At 39.5% G+C, this 16,740-nt stretch overlaps 1 protein-coding gene across 3 annotated transcripts in view; it reads right to left on the bottom strand.

The window, feature by feature from the left end:
* The window catches only part of LOC118417088 (centrosomal protein of 192 kDa-like), a 35,746-nt gene extending 19,254 nt beyond the window's left edge, over positions 1-16,492 (bottom strand). For all 3 annotated transcript variants that reach the window (XR_004831314.1, XM_035822483.1, XM_035822484.1), the window contains exons 1-17: positions 16,393-16,492; positions 16,035-16,098; positions 15,259-15,398; positions 14,678-14,842; positions 14,135-14,355; positions 13,681-13,771; positions 12,922-13,086; positions 12,359-12,448; positions 11,747-11,834; positions 11,217-11,299; positions 10,704-10,825; positions 9,765-9,871; positions 4,344-4,539; positions 2,327-2,469; positions 1,897-1,954; positions 1,517-1,582; positions 10-115 (exon numbers count right to left, since the gene is read on the bottom strand). Coding sequence is in view for 2 of the 3 variants with exons in the window: in XM_035822483.1 (XP_035678376.1) it covers positions 10-115; positions 1,517-1,582; positions 1,897-1,954; positions 2,327-2,469; positions 4,344-4,539; positions 9,765-9,871; positions 10,704-10,825; positions 11,217-11,299; positions 11,747-11,834; positions 12,359-12,448; positions 12,922-13,086; positions 13,681-13,771; positions 14,135-14,355; positions 14,678-14,842; positions 15,259-15,398; positions 16,035-16,098; positions 16,393-16,488 (2,001 nt within the window). In the remaining variant the exon portion in view is untranslated. The remainder of the gene's footprint in view (positions 1-9; positions 116-1,516; positions 1,583-1,896; positions 1,955-2,326; positions 2,470-4,343; positions 4,540-9,764; positions 9,872-10,703; positions 10,826-11,216; positions 11,300-11,746; positions 11,835-12,358; positions 12,449-12,921; positions 13,087-13,680; positions 13,772-14,134; positions 14,356-14,677; positions 14,843-15,258; positions 15,399-16,034; positions 16,099-16,392) is intronic.
* Positions 16,493-16,740: the final 248 nt, after the last annotated feature.

Here is a 16,740-nt window from a genome sequence, read left to right as displayed (position 1 = left end):
AGGACTTACCTTCTGCCCATTGTCACAGTGTATGAAGAGGTTGCCCCTCCAGGGGAAGATGTCTGGCTTGCCTTGTGTGGCTGGGTTGGGACTGACCAGGATCACCTGATGGCTCCTGGAGGAGTTACAGAGCAATATTGGAAATTTATTCATGTTCAAAGAGATTTTATTCAGAGGTGAGGTAGGGGATAAAAGAAACATTCGCAATGCTTTCAGTTATTTCAATCGGCAGCAGTGCTGCTTCAGCTCAATAAGAGAAAAAAATAGGGTCGGGAAATCCGTGTGGCTGGGTTGGGACTGACCAGAATCACCTGATGGCTCCTGGAGGAGTTACAAAGCAATATTGGAAATTCATTCACACTCAAAGAGATTTTATTCCAAGGTGAGGTAGGGGATATAGGAGACCCCTGTCATTGTTTTCCGTATTTCCAGTTTTCTAATTGGCACACAGATGTGATGGCGCTGTTGTGACCTCTCAATGCCAAATATAAAACCACTAAGGATACTTAAGTTTTTAAAAAGCTTGTGCCAAATGTCATGGGTGCATTTTCATCACAGATGGATCATCTGTGACATGTTTTCAAGCTATATTTCACCACTGGGAAAAGAGACAGAAAATAACAGATTGTCAGTGCAGTACTTTTTATTACTATCAATCAACAGGTGTTTCAGTGCAACAGTCCAAACAACAAAGTTGATGTGATATGGACAAAAGTACCACTTTAACTCCACAAAATACAGTTTAAACTTCAGACATAAAGCACCACAATTTTCAGCACCTTAGACAGTACTGACACAGAATAACCAAAGTTTCAGTACCAAGAACATACTTATAAACACAATAATACAGTCAAAACACTACCTAAAGATGTACCACAGACACAAGAACAATTTTCAGCACCTCTGACAGTACCAACACAGAACTACTAATGTTTCAGTACCAACAATATATCTAAAAACAAAAACATTGAGAGCAACAAACTACAGTCAAAACACGACCTATAGATGTACCACAGGCACAAGAACAATTTTCAGCACCTGAGACAGTACCAACACAGAACTACTAAATGTTTCAGTACCAACAAAATATCTAAAAACACCAAAAACATTGAGAGCAACAAACTACAGTCAAAACACCACCTAAAGATGTACCACAGACACAAGAACAATTTTCAGCACCTCAGACAGTACCAACATAGAACTAATAATGTTTCAGTACCAACAAAAAACCACAAAAAAAAAAAACAACTTAGTGTAACAAAATATAAGTGAAACACCACAGAGATGTACCACACACAGAAGAACACGTTTTTAGCACCTCAGACAGTACCAACACAGAACAGCCAAGCTTTCAGTACCAAGGAAATACCAGGTCCTATGAACACCAAAATGATCCACAGCAACAAAATACAGTTGAAACAACACACTCAGGAATGATGGCACCACAAAAATGGACACGTTTTCAGTACTTCAGACAATGCAAACAAATAAAATGAAGAAACAGATGCTCAGTTACCTTGCATCTACTTTACCATGCTGCGGTGTGACTGTCAAACAATGGCCAGGCCAGGACAACTCAAAACTGCAAGAGAAAAGTTAACAGTTACACATGAAAGAATTACACATTGTCACATTCAACAGCATTATTTACCCCCCCCCCCCCCCCAACTTCTAGGTTGACCAAAGTTGCATTTGCATAACTCTTGATCTTACGATTAGAATATGATTGACAAAATGATGACAAAAATTGTTCTTCAAATTCATTGAGCAATCCTTTAAATCTATAGTTACTCTTTGGTCACAGCCTACAGTGAAGAGGAGGTGCTAGATACAAAAGTAACAACTAGATAGACGATTTCATTCTTGGCTCTGAGAATCATAAAATGGCGTACAGACCTCATGACTCTATCTGTGTGGTTGAGGACCTGGACTTGTGCTGCATCCAAGTCTCCCCCTAAAGAAAAACATTTAAGCATTACTACAGCTTAAGTATCAGAAAAATGGTGGAGACACTCAAAATCTACTTCTCTAATTGAAATTCCAAATAACATTGGCTATCAATTTCATTGTTAAGCTGCATATTTAGTTGCTATTTTGGGGATTCTGGTCGGTCAAGTCAGAACTACCCATATGGACCACTCAGGAGACTGATAAAATCTGGACAACATGTATGTAGACAGGATTCTTAATGCTTGTGTCAATGGCACTATCTAAACTATCTAAGGGACCACCAAACAGTGGTCACATTGGCCAGATGGTCCTTTTGTACTAGTGGTGACTTGTACATGTCTGACTGTATGGTATTTGGAGTCAGCAAAATACTGACCAGTGCCAGGGGCCAACAGCATCAGCTGTTCTGGCTGAACGCTCCACGACTTGGAGGAAAGCTCTGCTTGCTCTGCTTCATCTTTCTTAGGTTTGTCAGTTACAAACGCCTTTGAGATGGGCGTCCCCTTAACTGGTGGAGAACTGAAAAAAAAAGGACAAAAATCAATCGACGTTTTTATTTCAGTTTTGAAGGTACAAAGCATTTCTTACCTGTCACCAACAGGTTTTCAGCTTGGCAGAATTCTTCCCTGCAATTTGGCACAATTGCTTGCAAGGACACAAGATCACAGTAATCATAACACGAAATACCTTTATTCCATCACCTGAAAAATTGCTGTTACCTGAATTTTACCTCTAATTTGGTCCAATTGGTTCCAAGGACACAAGATCATGATAGTGATTACTTGGGCCAAATGTCTTTGTAACGCCAAAGGTACGACATAAATTGACTACACAGTAAATAATCACAGTCTTGGATTTTTTTGTTCCTAAATTGATGTTTTCTAAATATCACATTTTACCGTCCATTTGGTCCAATCGACTCCAAGGACACTACATTATGACAGGGATTATTCTGGTCCAAACATATTTGCAACACTATCAGCAAGACAAAAATGGACTAAATAGTAAATAATGAGTCTTTGATTTGTTGTTTGCAAAATTACATGTTTCCTAGCCCTCAAATTTTACCTCTAATTTGGTCCAAGGACAAAACATCAAGACAGTGATTATTTTGGTCCAAACATACTTGCAACGATATTAGGAAAACAAAAAATGGTTAAGCAGTAATAAATAACAGTGTTTGATTTTTTTAAATCTTTATTTTGCTAAATTGTATGATTCCTAATTTTCAAATTTTACCTCCAATGTGGTTCATGGACACAACATCAAGACAGTGATTATTTTGGTCCAAACGCAGTTGCAAGACACAAACTGACTGAATACTAGTGAATAGCATATAATAACAGTCCTTGACCATTTTGCTTGCTAAATTGTATGTTTCCTAATTTTCTAATTTTACCTTCCATTTGGTCCTAGGAAAAAGCATCACGAAGTATTCCAAACATATTTTCAATGCTGTCATCAAGAAAAAAATCACTAAATAGTGAACATCGTGCAAAATTGCATTTTTTTTTAATTTTGCAAGGTCAGTTTTAGTCTGCAAATGACAGGTTGCAGACATATATTCCATATTGAGTTAGGGACGTCTGGCTCAAGGTCCAACCCATTTAACCACAGTAATGTCTGAATTGATGTTAATACCCATCAGAGATTGGCTTTATGGCCAGAGTAAATGACATTAGCTCTGGTAACTAAGATATAATGTAATGTGATTGACTCAATTTTTTTCAAGAGAATCAAAGGGTGAAAGCTACATGTGCCAGCTTATCTTCACAAATTAAAGCTTGTCACATGCACATAGTGGACAATGGCCTCCCGACCTTCTCCTGACCAGTGTGGGCGTTAGTCATGACTAAGATTATCAGAGGTAGGGAGTTGGTTATTTTTTTCTTATTTGGGAGTTGGTTGGCAAGGTTGCCTACGAGTTTCCAAAAGTTGTCTGCATCAGGCGACTATAGATTTTGAAAAATCAAAGGGAGGAAAGTCAAATTCTTTTTAGATATGATCAGTAGAGTGAAAAGCAGATAGATTACGATGGATTCCAGGCTACTCTGAACCCAGCGCCAACCTTGGTTAAGGTGGTAACTCACTTCCTTGGGGCACCGGTGAGGCACTGCAGGGTTCAATTACTGTGACACTGTTGTGTTATTTTTGCCAATTTTTTTATAATCAAAGATATTGCGTAGTACGTAAAAGTATGACTTAGAAAACAACAAAATACACAAAAACATAAGAAAATTTGTTCTTTATCTCTGAAATTCATTCAGTAATCTTTCGAACCCTGCAGTGCCACACCGGTGCCCCAAGCGCAGTGAGATACCACCTTCAGGGAAAGGTTGTGAGCAAAGTTGAGGGAAGATCCTAAGTGTGTGACAACAGTCAAAGGGTCTTACTTTGTCAGTTTTTGCTGTGGTTCTGGGGGTCTTCTCTGCACTGCCATGCGTTCAACAACAGAGCTGTCCACAGACGATGTTCGTCTCCGTTCTTCAGTGTTAGAGGAGGGGGGTCTGCCAACAAGGGAGACCATCACCCGAGACATGCACGAGTAGAACAGCCTGATGTCGTTGGGTCGCTCAGGAAGATCATACACTGCAGACAGAAACATAGAAATAGACACGTCAATGAAGTTTAGACATCCAGGTAATAAGATACTGTAAATGCATTTAAGTTCGCTGGGATTTAATTTCGCGGCAGAGGGAAAAAGGACTTTTCGCGGTGGTTTCAATTTCGCGGTAACACCATAGACTGCAGTCTAATACCGTTATAAAAAAATGTTCGCGGTGGTTTTAAGTTCGCGGTGAAGTGGTCACCGCGAAAACCACGAACATTAATCCACCGCGAACATTTCTGCAATTACAGTATGCCAAAAAGCAATTACTCAAGCAACTGGATATGATTTTTGAAACGGTCAGACATTTCAGACAACCATCCGTTGTCTTTCGTCATTGACACTAGAGAAATCTTGTTGGAGAGAGAAGGACATAGACAACAGTTAAAGGTATCACATTCTGCAGGGAATGCCACTTTCGCTCCAGATAAATAAAGTTCTCGTGATGTGATTGATAATTTTGTAAAAGAAGAATGATTTAAGATGATCACAAATCAACTAAACAAGTAGTCAACTTCAGGCAGTCCAATGACTTAGGTAACAACGTAAGTTACAGATTGACTACTTGTCAAACCAACCATTGAATGGTGCAATCCATTTAAAACTTAAGACAATTTATTGAAACAAATATGCAGTAGATCAAATATACGTGTACGCCAAAGTATGGAAAATCCAGAGTTATCTACTTCAAAACATGGCGATTCAAGTCATTTTCCTATTTTAATTCATCAATCACTACCAAGTGTAGGTATGACAAACACTACAGAAGTGGTAACTTAAGGGCAATTGGTCTCAGCTAGCTAACATATAGTAATATTTCACAATAATCTCTACCATCGATCCATATTATGTCAAGAAAATCGCCCCAACATTCTTCAAGAGAACCAATCTTCATCAATAGCTGATAAATGCATGTCAAAATATGTCAAAATTAACAGCAGTCCAGAACCTGAGCCGATATCACTAGACTGATCATCTCTGATATCATTAGTCTTAATGGCACTACTGTAGATGGTTACTACACAATAATAGGGTTAACAGGTCATTGCAAAAACAAGCAAACATAATCAAAACCTCCACAACTATTTCAAAATTAACATTAGTTCAATACCTGAGGGGATATCAGTAGACTGATATTATCAGTCTTAACGGCACTAAACGGTTACTATACTGACATACACCCTTTCTATTCTGGCAATGAATTATTACATTTGTGTATGATTTCCAGTAGCCACTGCCCTCTCTATGAACCCTCACCTTGGAGCCAAATTGAATGTGCAACATTAAAAGCAATGACAGAAGATTCAGTAAATTACACTTGAGTCCTTGCATTCCCTTTCTATGGAGAATGGGAGCTTAACACATTGCAATAGACATAAATTTCAACACCAGCAACGGCTGACAACACCTCCAAATGCTCCAACATAATCGGTCTTTAGTTTGCGAAAACACACAGTTATGCACGACCAGTAATGAAGAAACATTGCTTGGAAAAGTGTCGCAGTCACAGAATTAGTTGCTAACGTACCAGAGACTATTAGAAAGTGTGTCAATGCGCGGCTTGCCCTTTGGATGAACCCATGGTAGGTCAGCCACCCTTGATAATAAGTGATATGGGAGCCATTCAACACAGATCCGCTAAGCCACTTTCACATCTGATGTGCTTTTATGTGTGTTATCCTCTTACTTTTTGTATGCAGACGAATTACGGTGGAGTTAAGCGTTCCCAGTTTGGCTTGCTCAGTGGGGTGTGATGCGGCCACGTGAAAAAGGTTATTTTGGGGTAAGCTGGGATCAAGGTTAGGTCAGGATGTCCACAAACTTTGGTACGTTGGAACTAAAAGTACTTCAAAATGAGTAGTAGTAGTAGAGTCCATTCCAAGACACCATGCGGATGTTTGTTGCCATTGTTTAGAATTGATTTTAAAGTTTTGTAATTATATGTCTCGGACATTTGATACTTCAGAAATATTTTTAACACTGTTTCAACTTTAGAAATATTTCCCTGGTCCTGTAAAACTTTAGAAATATTCATGGTGTGGGATTGGATACTTCTAATGGTTTCTAAATAATAATAACAGCATTCTACCATTATTTACCATTTTCTATCATTTTTTGTAAATGGTTCGGTGGGCTGGGAAGATAGCAATTCACACATCCTTGCAAAGTATGGTTGGGTGCCATGCAACAATGGCCCACCACAAAGGATCCACCAGTGCCCAGCAGTAAAATCTAAAAATATACAGATGCAACAATAGGGCTTACTTTTATGGGGGCAATAAACTAATTTCACCATTTGGCCAGGTTTACCATTTTTTGTAAATATTTGTAAATGTGAAATAATCACAGAGAGGTTTCACAATTATTCTAAATAAAGATATTTTTGTACAGTTGCTTTCAAAATGTTTCTAAAATATTCAAAGAAATTCAAATAAATGAGTATTTTCTTAGTCAATTTTTTGAAAATAATTTAATTATTGTGGCTCAGATATTCTTTTATTCAAAATAATTCAGATTAATTATAAATATCGCCTAAAAACCCTCATGGTGTCTTGGAATGGACTCTAGTTGGTCACTTGTTTAACACACAAACGTTACTTAGTGACACTGTATTTTACACCGACAGTTGTTTTTGACTATGTAGGCCTACCATTTCATTTATTTCTACAGGGACACAGTAGAAGGGGAAAGGATGTTTTCTATTTTTAAAATTTGCAGTGTGAACAATTCTGTAGTAGAAAAGACATTGAAAACTCATATTTACATAATGGAGCATTCACTATGAAAACAGAAGCATTTCAGTCTTTACAATATGCTCTAATAGCTTCAGGAACTGCAAGGAACTAAGATGCTATAGTCCATTTCTCAGAATTTGGAATACACACTACTTTTGAGTGCAGTAGTGGAAAACTATGGTGTGGACTTGCTTCATAGCTTGGGGCATCTGCTGTACAGTGTAAGTAGCTCTTCACAAAAACATTCTATAAAAGAGATACTCTTCCAACAAACCAATTTCCAAAATCATTTTCCTCAACAGATGCCGACATCTAAAAACATAGGCTACCAAGACTGATGAGTGATGTCCAACACCATGATGATTACGACATACCCGCCTCCAGTTTTGTTTTGAAGTTTGGAATGTCACCAATACCTGGCAGACATCTCTATAAGACATCTTAAATGGAGACAGAAGCAGTATAACAATAACCCATGGACTAACGGTTATCACTGCCCTATACCTTTTATTGGTAGTAAAATGCATAAAACTTAACTCAAATCTGACATCAAGATTAAGGATTGTCTGTTGAATGTCTCCATTTCTGCCCCCAACCTCCCTCCCCCTTAAAAAACATATTCTAAGGTCTATTGACAGGAGAGAGATTTAATGGGACCGGCTCCCTTGCTGATCTGGGCTTGAAATTCACTTTTGGGAAAGGGTACTGATGTACCTAACCTTAAACTTGTTTTCTCACCGCAAAAGCGCCATCTACATCGGTTACATATAGCAGTGAGAAGCAGAACTCCAGTTAGAAGCTCTGATGAAGGTGTTTGAGAGACATCAAGACATAAGCAATGTAAGTACCTGCTGGTTGTGTAAAAAGCAAAAATTCTCCTATATCCAATATTCTACTAACCTGATGAAATTCTTTTCGTAACCTTAAACTGTAGGAATACAGACATCACCACAGTAGTGAAAATTTGTTGGCCAAGTCTCACGGGTCATGGAGCAGAGAACCAGCCAGAAATCTCCTGCTTTCGACCCCTGATACTAAAGAAACTCGTAGAAACAGAAACAAATCTAGACTCTAGAGGGACAAGAACTTGTTTCTGTTATGAAGAACAAACAGCTCCGGTGATCAAACTTTACTTGCTCCATACCACCTCGCAAGAGGAAGACTGAAAACATTCCAGGGCAGATTTGACTGTGAATGTACATAACTATCGTTTTTTCAAATGTGAACTCCCCCTTGTGTTTTGAGCTGCCACAAAGAGTCACAATTTTAGAGGGACCAACAAAGTAAGCCCTTTCTATACATGTACATCATCATTACATGTATTTCTACAAAGGAAAATTGCAAAATTTCAAAGCTCATTCTGCCTCCACAAGGCTTTACTTTCTTCTCTACCCATGTTTTGACTGTATTTCCAGCCCTACTGATGGCAGATAAACAGCCCGACCGAAAGTTGTCTCCAGGCCAATCTGTGGCCAGAAATCCAATATTTTCAGTTAGCCATGAATCAGGAGGATTGTGTTTGATGGATTGTTGGTGGCCAGGCTGCAAAGGGAATGGTGAATGGTCAGGATTTTGCATTGATCTCTGCGCAGCTCTATAATGGATCTTGCTACGTCTGGACAAAGGCAATAACGAGCGGTCGTCTACCTTAAGTTATTCCCAGGAACATCAATCTACTTTGCAAGGCTCCCACACACAAAACCACACTCCCTTTCACCGACAGAACTGTACCTGAGTGGAATAGTTCGAACAACAGCCCATACTTATGTCACTTCTTCCAAAGCACAAGAGCTATATAACGCCTAAACATTGTGACAGTAGCTTGTTCAGAACACGAGATAACAAAACACAAAGTTCTGCTGCAGTACCAAGGGAAGCCGCTAGGGGTCCCAAAATCTCATCATTTCCAGCTTTCATCACACACTACCAACACACCAAGTATTAAACCAATCCATCCAGCCATTCTTGAGTTATCTTGTTCACAGCTAGACACACAAACACACAAACTATGCCATCATAAACAGAACAGAACTAGAAAGGCAACATTTTTGAGAAAATGCAGGATATTTCCCTCCCAGTAATTTGACTTTTGTCAACATACTTTGCACCAATAAGCACCAAAGCCAGAGTTCTTCAGAGTCTAAATGGAAAGAGCTTTGATTGTGATGCTGCCACTGACCAGATATCAAAAGCAGAAGTCAGACAGCACGGAGTCGGATTTCGTGAAGTTCCACTGCAGTACAGTAACATGCTGCTAGGGGGCCCAAAATCAAATCGTTTCCAGGTCTCATCAAGATCTACCCACATACCAAATATCAATTCAAACACATCCAAGCCTTCTCAAGTAATGCTGTTTATCCATATGAAGTAATTCAGTGATTCACAAAAATGTTACAGGCTTAGAGTACCACCAGAAAAACAGTTTTCCTTGATCAATATAGATGATAACTTGGCAAAACATTAAAACCTACCTTCCTGCGCATGTTCCTCCCCCAGGTACTGCATGTCAAAGTTGACTCCCTTCAGTGGGTTGGTATCCGCCAGTAATCCTCTTTCTGAGGACCCTTTGCGAAGAGCTCTGTTTAAAATAGAGAAAAAAAGAGTTAAGTTAAAGTTACCCATACATCTGTAACAGATGCTCATTTCCATTTCTTTAGCCCTTGGGCCACACATTTGTGCAAGCCCCTACAGCAGGGGGCAAGTCCGCTGGTAGTGGTGTGTATTTAACTCCCATACTCTTCCTTATTGGTGCTGAGTGGTAAGCAGAGAAAGCAGAATGTGCCATTTTTAAAGTCTTTGGTATGACTCGGCCGGGGATCGAACTCACGACCTAACACCTACCGAAGCTGGTGTGTTACGCCGAAGGGCGGTTATACCGGCTATATAGATACAGATACAGAAATGCAAGGCAAACATTCTACCCACACGGCCATTGCACCGGTTGAGTTGTCATTACAAATCATAACCAAATTCCGGGAATATAGTTTGAGCCATTGGCTGTAGGTCACCATCAACAAGTTGCAGTTACTATGCAACTGACACCAAGGAAATGTGTGTGTCAGGAAGAATATTAAGGTGTGTGGCACAACCAGAGTCTTTGAAACTACATGTGTTGACGAAACTACATGTGTTGATTACTGTAAATGCAGAAATGTTCGCGGTGGATTTATGCTTGCGGTTTTCGCGAGGCAGTCTTACTGCGAACTTAAAACCACAGCCAACATTTTTCCGTTACAGTATGTGACTACAGTGTATGGTACTACCGCAACTTAAAACCACCGCAGACACTCCACTTAAACGCTAACGCGAAATTAAATCCCCGGGAACTTATTAAAATGCATTCACAGTAACACCAAATAGTCTCTGTATATGATGCATTGTACAAGCTGTTAACTAATTTCTAAATGTACCTTCTGAGCTGTTTCCTGCTTATTTCGTCCCCGTAGAAGAGCCCCAGGGTGCCGATGGTGTCCGCTCTCTCGGCACATATCGCTTCTTCCTTCTCAGAGATGTGGAACACCACGGAGATCACCTGGTACAGAAAAGGGGGCAACGTGGTCTTGTGGTTAGGATTGTTCAGACACTAAAGGTTCTGGGTTCGAATCCCTAGCTGGCCCCAATGTTTTTACCCTTGGGAAAGGCATTTGCACCAATTTCCTCACTCAACTCAGGTAAAAATGAGTACCTATAGCTTTGGATATGTATATTTTTTCGGATGGGCCATCAAGCCAGGAGTGCCGCATTTGAACTTTGAGGAGAGCCACCCATTACACTTAATCTGATAACAGACTCTTTCAATTACTCCTTTTCTGGCCCCTTAATAACTCAATCCATGATGCTGCACATCAGCTACATACACAACACTGACTGGTCCAACTTTGCAGTCAATGGCGTTAAAAAAAATCACAAGTTTCAGACTGTACCTTTGTGGTTCTCTCCCTCAGAACAAACTCGCTTGGTTCGACCCTCACTCTGTTAGCTGGAAGCTGGGTTCTAGCTGACAGGTCTAAAGAGATAACACAGAGTCAAAAAAAAAAATTCAAAGCAAATTTGTAATCATAGCTAATGTTCTATCTGTTACATGTCAGCACTGAATTCAGCTCCGAATCTGACCAGCTTTAAGAGACTCTTGAAGTAAAAGTAATGATCGAAACGAACGGACACAGACTATGAACACTGAGCTTCTTGCCCTACTATATGTTTGTACCATGTATGTGCAGTGATATAGGTTGATAGATTTATTAGTACTCAATGTAATCTATATCTCCATTATATTTCATCTGACCCTTACATGTACCTCCCTCAATGAAAAGCAGCCTGCTGGCCGATTTGATCCTCATGAATAAATAAAGGTTCAAACAAACAAACAAACTGAGGCAGTTCCTTTATCATTACTGAAAAGTTAATAAAACTGATGACACTTGTCATAAATACATGTAAATACTCTACTTACCACCAAAGCACATGGCTTTCACAAAGGCTGCCCTGGATCCAGTGTTACGTACTGGGATGTCGATTGTACTTTTCTTCCCAACTGACACCTGAACAACAAGAACAAGGTTTAAACAAAGAAGAATATCTGTAAAAAAATACCAACTCAGGCATGAAATTGCTAGTATGGTAAAGAAGAATTTATTGTCATGCCTAGTTGTCTTGGAAGAGTTACTTATCACTATTGAAGTTCTGTATAAATGATTGCATTGGAAGTGCTATTATGTACTAAGGCTTAATTGCTAAACAGTCAATTAGGTTCAAGTGTTCTATAAGACTGACATATTTAAGGTGAGATGTTTTAAACGAATAATGAATTATTGATCAGATTCAATAGTGTAATGGTTGATAAACTGTCTATCAGGCTCAATAGTTAAGTGATTGAAAACCAAAGTCAGGTCTTGGACACAAAATTGACTAGATACGAGATAACTTTATTAATGTGTTGCCACTGAATTAAAACCGATTTACACTCATATTAAGAACATTTCAAATTTTCCTCAAATATAAGTAGTGTAGCCTTTAACGTTTAAAACAGACTTTAATTTCTAACATTGAAGCAGTTGTTTCTCACCTCCCCTAAGTTTGCTATGTACATATCAGACACTGCCCTCAGGCCCTCCACAGTCAGGTTACAGGTGCCGCCGTAGCCAGACAGGGGGATCTGGGGGAACAACTTTCATGGTTAAAGACGTAGAAACTCATAGTATCAAGTCATGTCAGATATTTTTGGTCACACGACAGGTCACAGGGGTATTTTGTTTGATATTAAACAGCCAAAAGTTCACAATACACTAGCCATTAAAGTGACTGTGCTTGTACCATCAAAATACAAAATTTCCTGATTACTTACTCTCTCCCACCTCATGTCCATTCACATTCAATCAAAGTATAACAATCATGTCCATTGAATAATACTTACTATGGCTATGTAATCAGGAAATGTTGTATATATATTATATACATCATTTTGGTGTCTTTGGTGGCACAAACAGTTTAAGGCAACAAGTCAATCAATTTATCAAACATCAGTACTAGTAGTTTTAAAAATATTCAATACAGAAGAAACTTAGGTTTTCACCTTTACATCTTTTTGTATTTTCAAACTAATAACGAATAAAACAATCGAAATCTTACAGTAAACTTGGTGTTCCCCTTGGGAGGTTTGATGACCAGTTTGGCCTGCATGGTGGCGACTCTGGTGGGAGCGAAGATGAGGTGAACGGGGAAGTCTTCTAGAGGTTTCAGGATGATCTGTCTGGAGCTGGACAGCTGCTCATGCTCCATGAACGAACTCTGAAGCTGGGGGAAATGATTAGACTGTTAGGGCCTGGTCTTGTTCTGCACATGATCTTTGCATGCTCACAAAGTATGGGCATTCTGACATTCATGACTTGAGTGTTCATCTGTGATAAACTTTGTAAAAGTCATTCTGAATCAAAGATGTAATTTCCAACACAACCAGGCAAACAGTTGAACAGCTCTTTGAATCTTCGACAGCAGCGCACATATTAAGTGAGTTCCAATCCTTTTAATCAAATATAGAGCCCAAGGCCATACTGTAAAATACTGACCCGTTAGAGCACCGACATCGAAAGTAAATAAGGCCGGGGTATGATATAAATGTCCGCTGCCTAACCAAGGTCAGCACTGCGTTGGGAGTAGCCATCTCTGTTATATACTTTGTCTGACCCTTGCCTCTTCCCTCATGACCTCAATGAAAAGCGGCCTGCAGGCCGATTTGAGCTTTCATGAATAAATAAAGGTTCAAACAAACAAACAAACAAACAAACATGAAATTATCCTAATACTAGCCTGAAATCCATCCTATTCTATCTCCATTTAAGCAGAACGACGATTTAAAAAAATTATAGTCAGCTGGCACAGGGTGCTTACCTGAAAACAACCATTGCCATCATCTCTGATGGTCAGGTCCAGTTTGAGAGTCTGGGTTTGTGAGCTGTTTCTCAACACTAGCTTCTGCTGTCTGCCAACAAACAAAAAGAAACATTGTTCAAAACCAGTAGAATACTCCTAGAGCAATCATAATGAAAAATTGTGTGATCCTGAGGGTCACAGATGACTATAAAAATCGAATAGACCACACATATACTTTTTGTAGTCAAGTATTTTAGCAAATCAATCAGTAAAACTATCAAACAGAACTAGCTACCATTTTATTAGATTATTACAAATAATCTTTTATCCTGGTTTTTCTTTTCAAATTTGCACAAATTTTAAAAACAACTTTGTTCGCTTTCTGAAAAATTCTGTGTAGATACTATGTCACATTCCTGCCCTCATCCTTAATCTGTTAATGAATCTTGCAGATTTTTGGTGACCAACTTACAGCGCTCTCCCCATGGGCACTCCACCCCAGGACAGGAACTGTTTGTTCGACAGGACAGGCGGAGCGTCAGCTGCAGCTGGGACCCCCTGCGGCTTCTTCTCCATCATCACACACTCCCCCCTCAGCAGAACCTCGTACTGAGGCCCTCCCGGCCTCACACACATCGTCATCAGGCTGCTCACGGTGTGGGGCGCGTGCTTGGGCGCAAACTTCACTGTCACCTGGAATGTGGAGGGTCTAAGTTCAGTCTGGTGCTGGGGCTACAACAAGCTACCACAGACAATCAAAACAGCTACTAAGTCAAACATTATCATCATTGAGAAATCATCGAAAAATGAACGAACTTGTGTTATATTACCACTATCAAACCATGCCCCCCCCCCCAACAAGCATAGTACTTACGATAACTATTCAATGGTCATTAAGCAACAACGATCTTAGATACCGCAGGAGTGGGCAACCAACCACCTGTATAAAGCTGTATAAGTGCCAATCTGTATATTTTCTTTCCTTGAATGTGAATATAATTAATAAGTAAATGACCTCTGACTGTTGCCCAGGGTGAAGGGTCAGGGTGCTGGGTAGCAGGGTGAAGACGTCCTGTTCCTTGGTAACGGTCAGGTCGACCGTGACGGGGATGTTTCCCGCGTTCTTCAGGGGCACGCTGCGACTGATGGAGGTGCCTATACTGGTCGTCAGAACAAGAGCCTGCCAATAGGACACAAAAACATGGGAAGTTCAAAAACCTACAAAAAACTGTAAAAATATCAACATATCGACACTATTGAAAACAACATTTTTTTCATTCTATTTTCTTCTCTGGCACCTTAGGAAAACCTGTATTTTCCATGTAGCCATGTTTAAAAAATATGTTTAAAAATGCCAATTTTCAGCTTTAAAATTATTTTCATCCACATTTTTAGTTGTCACAAAAAAATCAAACAAGTCTATAATAAAGCAGCAAGACACTAACTACTTTTTACCAGATTAATGAAAATTCTGGCTTAATTGCCTTTGTAAAAAGATTTCACTTCGGCTTGAACGAAAAACCTGAGACCTAACGTTAACTCAAGACTACATTAATTCACAGATGGAGAGAAACTGAGGGATGCACACAAACATACCTGTAGTGTCCTAGGTGTGTGTATTCTGGCTACCCCTACTCTAGCCTTCATCGGTACACTGGCTATGACACTGGTGGTGCCTGGAGTGTCCATCTCAATGTCTACCCGGCCTGTGTACTCCTCTGGTGGTCCCAAGGAACCTGCAACATAAACATGGACATGTGACCAAGGGTCCAAGGCCTACATCACACATCACATTTCCAAACCGGGACTTGGCCAGGGAGCTTTTGGGAACGAAAAGTATGATATAAAAGACAACAAAGTACACAAGACGTAAAGAGAAGAGTCATGGGCATTATTTGTGTATATTTTTACGTGTACATTTCTATTTTTCGTTTTCACAAACAGGCCGGAAATGTGACGTTAGCCTTCTGTTACATTCCTTTGGAAAAGAAGGGCTTCAAAGAGATGTAGAGAGTACAGGTAGTCAATGATGAAAGACAGTAGATGCTGTCTGAAACGTCTGTTTCCAAAATCTATCATGTTGCTTATTGTAACTTTTACATTGAACATTACAGATAAAATCAGGACATGAAATGTTGATCAATTAGGACAACGATGGTTTGACATACAGATAATAAGCAAAAAATAAGTTTCGTAAACATTAGATAGTATCCAACCATTCACATGTTAGGGAACGCCATCCTACGATTGGGTGACAACTGGTAACAAGCCACACCCATATAAGTAGAAACCTCAGCCCAGTTTAGCAGACCCTTCCCAAAGGCACTGTGTAGGAGAAAGTCTTTGTTGATGAACAGTTAAAGTCTCCATACCTGAGGTGTTGAGTTGCTTCTCCGGTGCCCTGAACTGGACCATCACAATGGCTGGATCAGGTAACTGAGGATGAGGAGTGAACAGAGTAGATGTTAGATACCTCAGAAGTCTTTAAGAGGCACCTACTCAATTCTGTAATGTCAGAAAAAAAAACTACTGGCAAAGTATTGTTTGAATTTATCGGTGTCATTTTGCATTTTTTGTTGTCAGATTTCAGTGCTTAATCACACTAAATCAAATACAACTAATTTGACTAATTCAGCACGCCTAACTTCACATCTACTTACTACTACCTTGTGTTGCCTGTAAAATCAGAAAAATCTTGAGCACAAAATCTCTGAGTTAGAAAAGCCCTACCTGTTGGTCTGACTTGCCCTGCAGTGTGCAGTGATAGACACTTGTAGATGATCCACTCTCTCTCCTGTTGTCCTTGAAGGAGAAGCAGTGCCACATAGCAGAAGTCTGCAGAAGATAAAAAATCACAAATTAAATGTGGTACAGAATGCATCCTGGTCAAAATGAAACTCTTATCATCTTATTCTTCATTGTGTTTGCACATTAAGAATTTCGTTTTACATTTCAACAGCTGAATTTGTTGCAAACTTATAAATATACAAGCACAATACTACAGGCATTCAAAATTTCAGTCAATGCAATTTTCCATTGAAATATTCCATACATCGTTCACAGCAAGAATCGTAGCAA

The sequence above is a fragment of the Branchiostoma floridae genome, chromosome 6 (genome assembly GCF_000003815.2).
Source record: "Branchiostoma floridae strain S238N-H82 chromosome 6, Bfl_VNyyK, whole genome shotgun sequence".
Taxonomy (NCBI): Eukaryota; Metazoa; Chordata; class Leptocardii; order Amphioxiformes; family Branchiostomatidae; genus Branchiostoma; species Branchiostoma floridae.
Note: the sequence above shows the minus strand (reverse complement) of the source record. Positions and strands in the feature narration are given on the sequence as shown.